Source organism: Pogona vitticeps, chromosome 5, assembly GCF_051106095.1.
Source record: "Pogona vitticeps strain Pit_001003342236 chromosome 5, PviZW2.1, whole genome shotgun sequence".
Lineage (NCBI taxonomy): Eukaryota > Metazoa > Chordata > Lepidosauria > Squamata > Agamidae > Pogona > Pogona vitticeps.
This window is the reverse complement of record NC_135787.1, coordinates 101347713-101362615: the sequence shown is the minus strand read 5'-3', so window position 1 is coordinate 101362615 and position 14903 is coordinate 101347713. Positions and strand designations below refer to the sequence as shown.

The window sequence follows — 14903 nt, the reverse complement described above, 5'->3', positions numbered from 1 at the left end:
AACAGCCTTGCTAAAGGAGCCGTCTGGTTCGCAGGACCTTCTGGAAGTTATTAATTCAAAGGGCCACCGTGCTTGCCAAACGCCTTGACGGCCCCTAAGCAAGCCGTAAACTGCAGGCGGAAGCAGCCTTTCCCTCAGGAGCCTCCCTTGCTTGCAAAAGACGGCCCTCAGGGAGCGCCAGGAGGAGGGCAGAGCCGTTCTCCCTTCCCCTCGCCCATTGCCCGAGCGAGCAGGAAGCGCGTCCCCTGCGCGGAGAGCGTCCTTAAGGGGGAAGAGCGCGGGGCTGCTTTGCCAGAAGTGCTCCCTGAGAGGCTAACTTGCCACGCGCGCGCGCGAGATGACGCCTTGGAGAGATTGCAAGGTAATGGGGGGAGGGGTGTTATCGGGCAGGGGAGCAGCAACTGCGTATCGTGACGGGTTGCGGAGGGGCTCAGCCGTGCACCCCTGAAGTTACGTTTAGCCTGTTTACACCATGAACGCCCGAGTTTGCGGGGAAAATTTTTTTTGGGGGGGGGGAAGCTGCCCGTCTTCCTTCGGCTGGTCCAAAGGTCCGTGGCTAGACCTGGGTATACTTGTGGGTTTGGACTGCAACTCCCGGAATTCCCCGGGCAGCGTAGCCAGGGGTTGTGCTGCAAGGGAACTCCGGGAGTTGTAGTCCAAGAGCACAAGCTCGAGCAAGTCTCATATGGCTGCTGGGACTATTGGCTATGATGGAAGGTGGCCCTGTCGGGGTTCTTCGTAAATTTCCCACAAGATATTGAGGGGCTCGGATGCATGCACTTGGTCTTCTACGAGAAGTAACGTGTGTGGCATGTTAGTTAAGGTTCTTGTGTAAGCGTGCCCTCTTGGTTAAGAGGCAACCGCTTTGGTGCAAACGAGAGTTAAGATAGCTGTTCCTTACACCCTCAAAGTACGAGAGATGTGGGAATAGGAGGACAGGATACCTGGAGATGGCGCCAAGAAGAGTTTGAGGTTGTAAGATGCCCATCTCAGTTGTTACCTGGGAGTAAATCGCAATGAATCAGAATTTGATTCTGAGGAGATGAAATGCATAGACTGTGCCCTTGGTTAAAAACAATCACTTCCCAGAAATTGTAGATCATTGTAGGTCTGAAGTGCGAGTTGTGTGATCAGGATCTTCTACAGAGAGAGGGAGAGAGAGAGAAAATACACACACACACACACACACACACACACACACACACACACACACACAGAGAGAGAGAGAGAGAGAGAGAGAGAGAGAGAGAGAGAGAGAGAGAGAGATGCTGAGTATATATAGCTCACCCACTGCCTTTTTATTATATTTCTGTATGGTAAGTAAATGAAATTCTGTTAACTAGAAGATCAGAGAAGTGAAATTAGAATAAAAAGAAAACTGTAGTTAATCTTTTCATTCTGTATTCACCACCATGTAATAGCTTAGTGTTCTAGGTATCTGAGTGCAGAACCAGAGGCTGGAAGTTCAATTCTCCACTACACCTCCTTGGCAGATACTGGAGGATGATCCACAGGGTCCCTTCCAGCTCAGCAGTTCTAAAAAGATAAATGCTCCATGTTGATCTCCACCATATAATTGATATTCCCAGTTGCTATGTATGGATGTGAAAACTGAACAGTGAAAAAGCCAACAGAGGAAACATATATGTTCGGAATACAGTGTTGGAAGAGAGGCTTATGTACACCATGGGTCACTGGAAAAAATAAATGGGTAGATGATCAACTCAAGCTTGAAATCTCTCCAGAAGCAAAAATGACTAAACTGGGGTGTGACGTTTACCCCGTGGCCCCTGCTTGTTTCACCAAACACAGAGATGACAAAGCTATCTCAACACGCCCCTTGACATGCTGGCACCAGTTGATCTCTTGATCAAGAGATCAACTGAATGGACTACGGCTTGCTTAGGGGCCGTCAGGCCGTTTGGCAAGGACGGTGGCCCTTTGAATTAATAACTTCCAAAAGGTCCTGCAAACAAATGGACTAAGGTCCATTCAGTACAGTGGACCCTCGACTTACAGATGGCTCAACTTGCAGACTTTTCGAGTTGCAGACTTCTCTGGCTGCAAAATTTAGATTCGACTTGCAGCCGGAGAATCGACTTACAGACCAGAAAAAACCCAAAATGGAACAAAAATAGAATAAAAACTGCCAGTTATGGGATTAATCGGTTTTCAATGCATTGTAGGTCAATGGAGATTCGACCTACAGACTTTTCGACTTGCAGCCACCGTTCTAATACGGATTAATTCTGTAAGTAGAGGGTCCACTGTACTGAACTTTTTAACAGAAACAGGTTTATTAATTACATGTGGTTTCAGGAATAATTCTTAAGCACATTTTTAAAGTTACACAAAGCTTCAGTATTTTACTTTTATCTCTTGTATCCTAATTAATGCAGGTCACACTATGACTGATCACTCTTTAAACACTCTCTGCCTCAAACCCCCAAACTCCTTCTCTCCTCTCTGTTGCCGCAGCACTGGAGGGCTGACCTCTTGTTCTCTCCCAGGCTCCTCTTCCGCACTCCCCTTGGCCCAGCCTCACAACCATATTAACATACAACCCATGAATAATGCATAACTTAGGGTGGACGCCACATTCCTCCCCCCTTAAACACAGTATGTTTGTTTAGGAGGGGAAACCTAGCAGTTTGCCCTCATAAACAAATACCTAAGTACATGTGAATATAACAATAATTTACCAGTACTTATGCATGCCTTATAATATCATTTTCTCTCTATTATTATGTTTACCAAATCAAAATTACTACTTTAAACATTCAAAACAAACAATATAGTTAAAACATTTCCATTAACCACATTAATACCCATTGCATTGCATCACCTTTGCATCAATAAATACATACCAACCTCTTGCATTACCTACATTGATACAAATTACATTACCTCCACATCAGTAAGGCTACTCACCATTATTTTTATCATCATTCTACACCTCTGAATTCATCAATATCCAAACTTTGCATTTTAATCATATTTCATAACTCTTACATAAACAGAACATTTAATAAAACATTACAAATTTTGTTTATCCACCCATTAGTCATTTGGCCTTCGAGGCAAAGTATCAGCATCCACGCTGTGAGTCCCTTTTACACTGCAGATTACAAAGTCAAAGTCTTGCAGGTTCCGTGTCCATCTTGCAAGCTTACTATTAGTGGATTCCTTAGTTTGTAGCCACACCAGAGGGAAAGGGCCAGTGCAAAGGATGAATTTCTTTCCCCAAATGTAGGGTTTCAGTCTTTGCAGTGTCCAAACAATTGATAGGCACACCCTCTTGATGGCAGACAAATGTCTCTCACCAGGTCGGAATCTCCTGCTGATCCAAGTCACTGGATGTAGACTCCTGCTGTCATCCGCTTGACACAGCATGACTTCCAGACCCACACTTGACACATCGATGTCCAGAATGAACTCCTGGTTGTACTCCGGTGTAGGACTGGTTTTAAAGTCCGCACTCTCTTCCAGTGATCAACAGGCACTTGGCATTCTGATGTCCACTGGATTTCCTCCACTTGCCTTTTCCGGGTGAAGCTTGCTTTCTTTCTGGCTCGTGGCTTGACTTTCTCAGCTGGGGAGAGGGTAGGCAGTTCCTTCTCCTCCTCCAGAACATCTGTGGATGCGTCCTTCTTTGAGATTTTATTGCTTACAGCTTCCTCCTCACCAACAAATTCACCCACGGGTCCTTTTGTTGCAAACTTCTCTCTATGTGGGGAACCACTCTCATGGGTCACCTCCAAATTCACAGGCAGGTTTCTTTTAAGTGCAATCTCAAACACTTGATTTATTTTAGATACACTGAGATTTTCATCTGGTTCTATTTCTTTATTCTTTGGTTTGCTAGGTAGGGGTTTGCTTTGCAAGGTTTTAAGTGCTTTTGCAGCTGCAGAGCAACTAGATTCCTTAGCCCTCCAGTGCTGCAGCAACAAATCAACAGGTTCTGACCCTGCCAATAGCAGTTTACTCCCTTCTATGGGTCTCAGCCCCACTTCTTTGTCCTCAGGACAGAATGCTGTTTCCCGGGCCTTTTCATCACACCAGCCCCTCTGTTTTTCTTGAGCATCCCCCAAGCTTTGACCAGCTATCTCTAAGGACTTTTGCAAATCTACGCATTGGCAAGGGGTTGAGATCACTGATGTGCACAGCTTAGCCTTTGTCTTGTCAACCCCAGTACCACTCATTTGGCATGTATTGCACGTCTGACAAAATTGCTTAATTTGCTGACCCATTCCTGCCCAGTAAAAATTTCGAGCAACCCTTTTATTTTTATGGGAGACAGTCATGTGTGCTCCAAACACATCCCTGTGAGCTTTCTCCAAAATCTCTATTCTTCACAAGGATAGGTAGCTATTTGTGGGCTCCTCTCCCTCTGAGGTGCTTTTAAAACCTCTCTATATGTCAGGTTTTTATCATCTATAATCTCCAGGTGCTCAGGGGTCAGTGGAATGGGATTCTCATTAGCTTTTTTAATACAATCATTTAAAGTAATATCTTCTTTCTGCTCCTCAATACAGAGAGGTATTATTAGGATTTGTCAATATGACCACCTCATCCATTTCTGCTACCTCAGGGTTTTCCTCTAAACTGGGGCATCCCTGGTTTGATTCAGAAGTTAACAATTCAGAAGTTAACAATCCCTCAGGAATTGTTAATTGCTCTCCCTGGGAACATGTTACTACAAAAGCACTCTGCACATTCTTAGTGAGAGCTAATCCAATCAAACAAGGTACGGGTATTTAATCAGAAATTGCTACATCCCAAATTTGAACCCAGTCTATCTTGACTTTAGCCATAGGTAAAATCACTGGAGTAGAACTTATTCCCTTGATAGTAACAGTCTGATTTGGAAATGTTTGTTCTTTAGGAACCACATCAAGGTGACACAGGGTTATTTGGGAACAGATATCAGCAACCCCCGCATAAGATTTCTCATTAATAAGAACTTTCACACCAGGATTCTGTAGTAAAATATTATCTGCCTTTATAAGGAAGCACTGAATGACTGGCTAGTGGCAGATCAGAATTTTCTGTCATGCTAGTTGCAATGGAGACAGAACCATTGTTACAGCCTCCTTCAGTGGTTTCCACTGGTTTTATGCAGTAAACCTTTTTGGTCTGACTATCATCTTTTTCATTTTTATTTTTTTGTTCTTCAAACAATTTGATTGAATATGCCCAAACTCATCACAGTTATAACACTGTCTGTAAGCCTTTTGATCATACTGAGGAGATCTGTCAAACTTTTCCTCAGGGTTCATTCACTTCTGCAGACTAGGCCCTGGCAACTTAGGTGAGGTGCTAAGCTGGCCATCATTCCCTGATATTTTACTGTTGTGATTTCTATTGAAGGGCTTCTTACTATTGTCCTAGTTCTGCCTGTAAAATTTTACTTCAGAAAACTTAGGATCTCTAATCTCACTAATGGAATCAGCATATTCAGATGCCTGTAATACATTTTTAGGATTTTTGTCTTTGACTGAATAGCGCAATTCCCCTGGCAAAATGGAATAAAATTGTTCTAAACCAACCACATTTTTCATTTGCTCTAAAAAAGTGACATTTTCATGTTCCATCCATTTGTCCAAACATTGGATCAATTTCGCCCCCACTTGGACATAAGATTCTTCAGGCTTTTTGGTAAGGGAACAAAAATTTTTCTCAGGTGTTCTGCATTTCTGTCAAATCTTGAATATACCATTTTTCTATACGCCTCAAAATCTCTAGCTTGCTCCAGAAGCATCTGTGAATAAAACTCAGCTAAATACCCACTTATTTGTGATCTCAAAACTATCATCCTTTCATCATCCTTAATCTCAAAGTCTCAACACGCTCTCTCAAATGAAATCAGGAAAGATTCAGGGCAGTCTCCTTTCCTATATAGAGGAAATTTCTTTAGATCGATTTTTGAGAGATTTTCTTCACTAGAGTTGTTATTATTATTGTTATTTTGAGCAGTTAATTCTAATTATTTCATCTGTATTTGAAATTCCATTTCCCTTTGTCTTAATTCCATTTGTCTGGCCTCAGCCTTCTCCTTGAGCTCTAGTTCCCTTAGCTGTAGTTCTTTAAGCTGTAGTTCCCTAGCTCGCTCTTCTTCTTTTTCTCTAAGCCTGAACTCCTGTTCCAACTTCCATTTTTCAAAATCTTGGGAGCTTTGAATGCCTTGTTTTTCTGAGGCACCCTCTTCAGTCTCCTCCTGTTCCACTGGAGCTAGAGGGTCTCCATTTCCCTCCACTTCCTGAGGTAAACTTTCTGCCTCACGATTCCCTTTTTGGCTACGTTTGGGCATGTTTAAGCCCGAGTGAATTAGTCTTGAATGCCTGAACTGCTTTTAAAAAGGACCTGTCTTTCTGCTGTTTATGCCAGTAACTATGTTGTTGCGCTTCACTCAGCAGTTCTCTAACTCACAACCTTTCAGTTACTGTGTATGTCTGAGGTACTTTTGCTCTCAGACACCAGAATAACTTTATTTTCAAGACTTTGGACTAACTATCAGCCTGAAGAAAATGGAAGTCATGGGCCAGCGCATGGACTCACCTCCCTCTATTACCATCTCCATGCAAGAATTGGAGGTTGTCCATGAAATTGTGTACCTTGGCTCAACGATCTCTGACACTCTCTCCCTAGATGTTGAGCTGGATAAACGCATTGGCAAAGCAGCTACCATGTTCTCTAGACTCACAAAGAGAGTATGGCTCAATAAGGAGCTGATGGCATATACCAAGATCCAGGTCTATAGAGCCTGTGTCCTGAGCACACTCCTGTACTGCAGTGAGTCCTGGACCCTTCATGCACGGCAAGAGAGAAAGCTGAACACGTTCCATATGCGTTGCCTCTGACGTATTTTTGGTATCACCTGGCAGGACAGAGTTCCAAATAGAGTAGTCCTAGATCGAGCTAGAATTTTTAGCATGTATACATTACTGAAACAGCGACGTCTACGTTGGCTTGGGCATGTTGTAAGAATGACTGATGGTCAGATTCCAAAGGTTCTCCTGTATGGAGAAATAGTGCAGGGATATCACCCCAGAGGGAGATCACAGCTGCGATACAAGAATATTTGCAAGCAGGATCTGAAGGTCTTGGAAATGGATCTCAACAGATGGGAAAACCTGACATCTGAGCACACAGCCTGGAGGCAGGCGGTACATCAAGGCCTCTCCCAATATGAAGAGACCCTTGTCCAGCAGGCCGAGGCAGAGAGGCAGTCACGAAAGCAGCAAAATCAGGAAGCTAGACGGGGTACAGATTGTATTTGTCCTCAGTGTGGAAGGGATTGTCACTCTCAAATTGGCCTTCTCAGCCACACTAGATGCTGTTCCAAGTCCTCCATGCAGAGCACGATACCATAGTCTCTAATACTGAAGGATGCCTATTTTTATTCCAAGCCCTCTGCTTTTATTTTCCTATCACCTCAGATCTGCTCTGACCCTGGCTTCCACCTTTTCCCCACCAGTGCTCCCTTACCTCTCAGAGAATTGAATTTCAAGCTAGCCCACTGGGTCTCTCAATTCCTGAGGTAAAAATAAGTTTTTCCTTTGGTGTTGGTTCCCTATACAGTGGTGCCTCGCATAGCGATGTTAATTGGTTCCAAAAAAACATCGCTATGTGAAACCATCGCTATGCGAAACACCATTTCCCATAGGAATGCATTGGAAACCGGTTAATCCGTTCCAATTGGAACGGATTGCCATCGTTAAGCAAAAAAACCCATAGGAAACATCGCTAAGCGAAACAATGTATCCTCCATTGGAATGTATTGAAGCTGACTCAATACATTTTAATGGCTTTGCGAAGTCAATTTTTGCAATTTTAAATGTGTCATACAAGGGTCAAAAATGGTTTTAAATGCTTGGATTAGCTTCTGCACCCTCTAAAACGGATGCAAAAGTTAATTTGGCTTTGATCTGACTTTTCATTAACTTATGTGAATTTTTTCCCCCCAACTTTTGACAGCTGTCAAAATCTGACAGCTCCATTATTTCCTATGGGGGAAGAAAAAATTCACAAAAAATTAATGAAGACTCAGCAACTGTTCTAAATTCTTGGGTTCGTTAGAGGACCCCCTAAGTCGTGTGCAAACCTGATTTGGCTTTGATCTGAACTTTCGTTAATTTATGGTAAATTGTTTTCTCCCCCATAGGAAAGCATGGAGCTGTCAGATTTTGACAGGTCCATTGGTTCCTATGGGCCAAAAAAAAAAATCACAAAAAATTAACGAAAAGTCAGATCAAAGCCAAATTAGGTTTGCACATGACTTAAGGGGTCCTCTAACGAATCCAAGCATTTAGAACCATTTTTGACCCTTCTAAGACACTTTTTTAATTGAAAAAAAATCGTTAAGTGAAGCAGGGGACCTAAAATCGCATTCGTTATGCGAAGCATGGTCCCAAACTTCGCTAAGCAAAAATCGCCCATAGGAAACATCGTTATGCGATGCATATTATTTTCTTAAAAAACACATTGTTATGCGAATTCATCGCTAAACGAGGCAATCGTTAAGCGAGGCACCACTGTATTTAGTTCCCCCAGATCTGGGTTTAGAAGCCCCGCCACTAATCTTTTCCACAAAAGCACTAGCAGTTCACCCACTTCTTCACCACATACCTCTGACTAAAAGGTACTCATGACTTCAGAAAACTCACTTTTAAACATTGACTTTACTGGATTATTTTGTATCTCACCGCTGGACACCAATTGTGACGTTTACCCTGTGGCCCCTGCTTGTTTCACCAAACACAGAGCTCCCGAAGGTATCGCAACACGCCCCTTGACATGCTGCCATCAGTTGATCTCTTTATCAACTCATATTTCTTATGAAAGACTAAGGTCCATTCAGTACTGAACTTTTTAACAGAAACAGGTTTATTGGTTACATGTGGTTTCAGGAATGTTCTTTGATTCTGGTGTGGATGCTGTGAAAAACCTACAACAATGATTGGATCCCACCCGTGAAAGCCTTCAAGAAGTCACAGAAAAATTTAGTAAGGGTGGGAAGAGTTAAAAGCAGCATGAAAAGAAGTCTGAATATAAGATGGATTGATAAAGGAAGCTATGGACTTGAGTCTGCAAGAGTTGAGCAGGGCCAAAAACAACAGAAACTTTTTGGGGGTCAGACATTGATAGGGTCGCCATAAGCAAGAAGCAGCTTGATGGCACATAATATCAATAAGAAATCTCTTCTTCAAAACACTGCTGTTTGTTAACTATTGGCAGGGAAATCATATGTGCCAGATTTGCTGGAAGAGTGTGTTAGAGTTGAGAATATGGGATGCAGTGAATAAATACCCCCTTCCTCACTGTTATATCACTGATCTTTAAAGCAGTGAGCGGGATGGGATTGCATCAGGAGATCCTGACCATACAGTGTACAGTAGTTGATCTTTCCGATTTGTTGCATTTTTAAAGTACCTAATACAAGTAGAAGAAAACTTGTATGTACACTGTGAAACAACATTTATGAGAACATTCACATCTCCTCCAAGGTGAATTAGGCTGAGGAGAATAAAATGGACAAAGTTTGTTGAGAACAGTAAAATGGACAAAGTTCATTGCACACACGCAGTTGATTAGAGTTTCAAGAAGATGCAGTAAGCAGCAACTTTCAGCATAATGGGAGGAACGCCTTTCAATGCTTTTGTAAACAGTTGCAAGATAAAACTTGTTTCTTGTTTATAGCTTTGGATGTTCTTGCTAGTGAAGACAAAAGAAGTGTGATTGTTAGGACCCACTTGCTGCCCCCAGCAGCAAGGCTGTTGAGAAGTGAGGATAGGGGGACCAGCTGTATGAGCACCAGAGTCAGCAATGCATACAAGCATGAATTGCATTTCCCCCTTCCCCCCCTTCTCTCTGCCAGCCTTGGACTTAGTTGGGAGGGTTTGCCTACTCCATTCCTTTCTCCCTTACCATTTCATGGAAAATCCAGCTTTCAGTTGCTAGTCAGTAAAGGAACAAAGCAGGCAGGAAAGTGATGTCAAAAAGCAGTGTCCCATAAGCAGGCAAGTCAACAGTCTTTTACAATGTTAACTGCTGGATCCTTCACCCAAAGAATGTCTCAGCCAAAACAAATTTACCCACCTTGTCATAGCAAACAAAGATAGAAGGACTTACATAAGTGGCTGCACTAAAATGGTCCTTTATGAGGGTACTGTATTGGTGAACAGAGTTGCTAGTATGACTGGACTGGAGATGTTCACCTGCATCTCTGGAATCCTCCATGCCCATATTGTAATTCTCCAAAATTCTATATACATTTACTAAATGCACAACATGTTTCCCTCTAGAGTGTGAGGAACAGGGAGAGACATTAGAGAACATGGCTTCCTGAGATTGCTGAAAGACCAAGTTATCTCTGGAAATAAAACTCACGCCCACTTAAAAAATTGCTCACTCACAAAGGGGCAAAGTTTCTCTCTCACTGGGAAAAGCCAGTCTCCCCAAGCATAGGACCTGGTGACAGTTCTACTAAAGTGACTTTCAGGGTGTGTTCCACAAAAGGAAACTAATTCAGAAGTTTAGATAGTGAATCTTCCAAGGCTAGTAGGATTTCCTGAGAAGGACATTCTCTGCATATATGGATTAGAGATCAGGGAAATCCATTGCAGCATTTAATCTGAGAATGAAGTGAAAGGGAACAACAAGCAGGGAGTCTTGAGTGGCATGTCCTCAGAGTCAGCTCCTTCTTTGAAGTCATTATAGAAACAAGATAACATCTTGCACTTGAATCCTTGATGCTGCAACTGGAAAGGACTATCCTTGAAAGGGCTACCATGTCATCTTCTAGATATTCTTGGTAGATGAAAGATGCAGATGTCAAACCCCTAGAAGGGTGCTCGACTTTCCAAGGAGTCCTGTAGAGATTTGTAGACCTCCTAGATAGAATAGAAGCCTATGGATCATCATAACTGACATTATCCCAGTAAAGCATTAATCCCAGAATTAAAACAATCACTGACAAGCATTTCTAAACTCATCTGGGTATGTTGTGGGTTTTTTGGGCTCTTTGGCCATGTTCTGGGTGCAGAGTGCTGTCCTCTGAAGATGCTGGCCACAGAGACTGGCGAAACGTTAGGAAGAACAACCTTCAGAACACAGCCAAAGAGCCCAAAAAACCCACAACAACCGTTAAATCCTGGCCGTGAAAGCCTTTGCGAATTGATCTTGGTATCTTTGTAAGTATTGTTGTTGTTGTTGCAGTTATTTCAGGCATTTCCAGACTTGTCCAATTCTACAAGCCTTAATTTATGCCTAACTTCTAGGTTCCATATTTCAAAGATAGCAAATTCATAATATACTGAAGATACTCATACAGTTGTTAGGAAAACTGTAGGCACATACTTGGAAATTCAAAAGTCTTTCAGTTGTGTAACACTGTAGGCACATTACAGTGGTGCCTCGCATTACGACATTAATTTGTTCCAGCGAAATCGCTATAGAATGAAAATGTCGTAAAGTGAAATTAAAAAGCCCATAGAAATGCATTAAAAACCGTTTAATGCATTCCGATGAGCTGGAAACTCACCATCCAGCGAAGATCCTCCATTGGGCAGCCATTTTTGCTGCCTGTGCAGCGAGGAACCCATCCTAGAAAACAGTGGGGGACCATTTTGTTTACCCAGAGGCCATTTTGAAACCGCTGATCAGCTGTCCGAAAATCATCAGTTTGCGAAGGATCGGTTCCCAAAGCAGGGAACCGATCATCGCAAAGCGAAATTCCCCCATAGGAAACATCGTAAAGCGATCGCAAAAGCAATTGCAAAAAGTTCATCGTAATGCAGTTTCGTCGTTAAACGGAGCAATCGTAAAGCGAGGCACCACTGTACTTAAAATATAGGAACTTTTAACTTAAGCTATAAGCATACACTTAAGTCATGTTATAATCATGTTTCAAAATTGTAGGAGCATACATTTTAAAACACAGGAGTTTATAGCCCAAAAGAGCAGAGACTACATCTCTAGGATAAAGTGTTCTTAACAATAACATTGTAAAAACAAAAGGCATGTTAAGACACACACACACACACAAATTTCTAAACAGAATTATCCCATTTTAGCCAGGTTACAATTAAAATCTATGTGAAATGTTAGGACTGTTTAAATGGTAATTTTAATGCCCCTGTAAAGTTGTTCTAATACTCTTACACAGGCAAGGTATAAAAACATGACACAAACCTAAAGTAAAAATTCCAACTTCATTGGTTGTAGGCCAGTCTGTGTCCCAATTATGAACTAGCCGTTGGGATAGGCTATTCAGTTTCCTCAGCAGTTTCCATGGGTGGTGAGTGCAGAGTTTGGTACCACTTGCTATGGACCCAGGCAAAATAGTCATCGTCCAGTGAGCCTTGGACAAGATCTGTGTAGAGGGTGAGAGCTGGGAGGAAACATGTAGAAGAGCCATGAGGAACATTTGATGGAGAGCTCATCAGTTGCCTTGGTGCTGGGCACACGATACTGTCAGACAAACCCTATGTCCTTTCCATTTTCTTTTTTGTTAAAAATATTTATTTTTAAAAAATCTCACAGAATCTGTAAAAGACAAAGCCGTTTTGTATTATCATCCAACCATAATAGGTACAAATATACCCACCCCTGGCAATGTGCTGTATGTTTTTTACAGGCTTGGCAGGATGCTGGACTCATTCTTTCAACCACAAGTAATGAAGCATGTAAAATGTATGATGCTGCGCTGACTCAGGTAGGAATAATGAAAAGAGTACTGGAAAAACTGTTATTATGTCCCATTTAGTTGCTTTCAGCCTATGGTGATCCTATGAGTGATGTCCTTTTCATATACATACCATGTTTCACCAAAAATAAGACAGGGTCTTATATTAATTTTTGCTCCAGAAAATGCATTAGGGCTTCTTTTTTGGGGATGCTTTATTTTTTTCATGTACAATCTAAGTTTATTCAAATATAGTCATACCATCTTCTTTTGGTTGCTGCACAATGGTGGAGGGCGGGGTTGCACTTAACTAGGCTTTATTTTTGGGGTAGGACCTATATTACAGGCATCCTGAAAAATCATACTAGGCCTTATTTTCAAGGATAATGTGTGTGTGTGTGTGTGTGTGTGCGCACACACATACATGCATGTATATGAAGTGTCCATATTCTTACCATATATATGTATAGAACACAGGTGATGAAAGAAGAGCCTCTCCCTTAAAACAGATGCCTGTCCCACTTGTATCTCTTATATGGGGATGCTCCAGGTGGCCTGGAAATCTACCACCTGTGACCAGACATTCACCATGATTGCTGCTTTACTCTGGAATTCCCTTCCATCAGAGGTGTGGCTGGCTCCATCCCTCCTGAGTTATAGGAGGCAACGTAATACCTGGTTGTTCTTCCAAGTCTTTCTATAGTTTGCCCCAAACTAAGTAATGTATCTGTCTTGGCCTGCCTGCCGTGATTTATTTATTTTTTTTGTAGTTTATGTGGCTCCTCTGATTATTGCACTCTTAGGATCATGCTTATCTGATTCCTGTAGTTTGAAACTCACCCCTTTTTTTCTTTCTTTTTCCTTTTCCTTTGCTATCTTTTAGTACCTTCTATTATTGATGTGTCTTGTTGTTCATTTATTTGCCATCCAGAGAAGTAGCGTTTGCTGCTAGCTGGGTAGGATAAGAATTTAAATAAAATAAAATAAATAAATAGTAAAATATCTTCAAGCTGGCAGATCCTGGAGGAGATTGGGAGTCAGACTTATCTGCCTTTCCTACCATCATCAGAGCCCTATTTGTTTTCAAGCAATAACAGCTGAATAGCAAATACTTTTCTTGATCACAGGAACTAGATTGTTGCTTCCCATATGGAGAGAATGTGAAGAAATTCCAAAGAAGAAAGGAGACTGAATTTTTCATTAATTTTTTAATCAGCTTAGACAAATTTCTATTGCAAGAAATTAGGGTTGTTCAAGAAAAAACTATTTCTACTTTCTTTTAGTGGAAAAATTATTATGGTTTTAATTTTGTTTTAAATTACAACTTGATTTTTTTTCCTTTTTAAATAGAGTTGGGGCGGTGTAAAGGTTTCCTTAAAAAATTGAGTGTAGTGCCAAAGTATTTGGGAACTACTGAACTACTGTATTGTGATTGAGTGACCCTAGAATGTGTACTTTTAATGTTTCTGAATTAATGTTTACATTTTATTTTAGTTTAGTTATTGTTTTCATTGCATTAAAAAGTAGTAGCTAAATTGTTCTTGTTCTCAATCTACCTCAAATATTCTTATGAATGCAACACAAAAGACAGAATAATTAGGCAAATCTGCCCTAGTACTGTAACTGGACTCACAAAATCAAGGACAGCTAGCAATTTTGAGGTCAGGAAAAAAAATGCCCTAAGAATGCTATTTTTATGAAATACACTGTTCACATTGTATAAACTTCAGTCATGTGAGACCGCTAAAGGCAGTTAATTCTTCTTGGATTCCTAAGCAGTGTTCTTCGTGTTGTTATAGTATGTTACTTGGAAAAATGATAAAAGTCTAGGAGGCCTTGAAGGATGTCTCTCAAAGCTGCAAACAGCTGATCCTAATTTTGGTAAGTAACACTTCAAAGTGTCAATCTTTTACATTAAGGATGAGCACCTCCAGATTTTGGTTTGCAGGTCTCAGAATTTGTTACCAATAAATATATGGGCTATGGATGATGGGGTTGTAGTGAAATAACATCTGAAGGTGGTACTTTGTCCATTCATGTTTGTCCTAATTACCTGGATGTGAATTCTAGTGAACCCAAAGGGACAACTCTGAACAGACATAGAAACAATTTCATTAGCATGTGTGAGACCCCCAACCAGGAGGCTTATGTAGGAGTGCCGTCACTCCCGTCACGAGTTCAGAACACCCAGACTTCCCCTCCTCCCTCCCCGCCTAGA

The 14903-nt window shown here is 41.6% G+C and overlaps 1 protein-coding gene across 3 annotated transcripts in view; it reads left to right on the top strand.

The window, feature by feature from the left end:
- The window catches only part of TTC38 (tetratricopeptide repeat domain 38), a 97042-nt gene that overhangs the window by 47230 nt on the left and 34909 nt on the right, over positions 1–14903 (top strand). For 2 of the 3 annotated variants that reach the window (XM_073000903.2, XM_073000902.2), the window contains exons 3-4: positions 12638–12715; positions 14485–14566. In XM_073000903.2, coding sequence (XP_072857004.2) covers positions 12692–12715; positions 14485–14566 — 106 coding nt within the window. In that variant the 5' untranslated portion in view covers positions 12638–12691. Of the gene's footprint in view, positions 1–46; positions 362–12637; positions 12716–14484; positions 14567–14903 lie in introns of those variants that run through there. The other variant, XM_020785768.3, reaches the window with a different exon arrangement.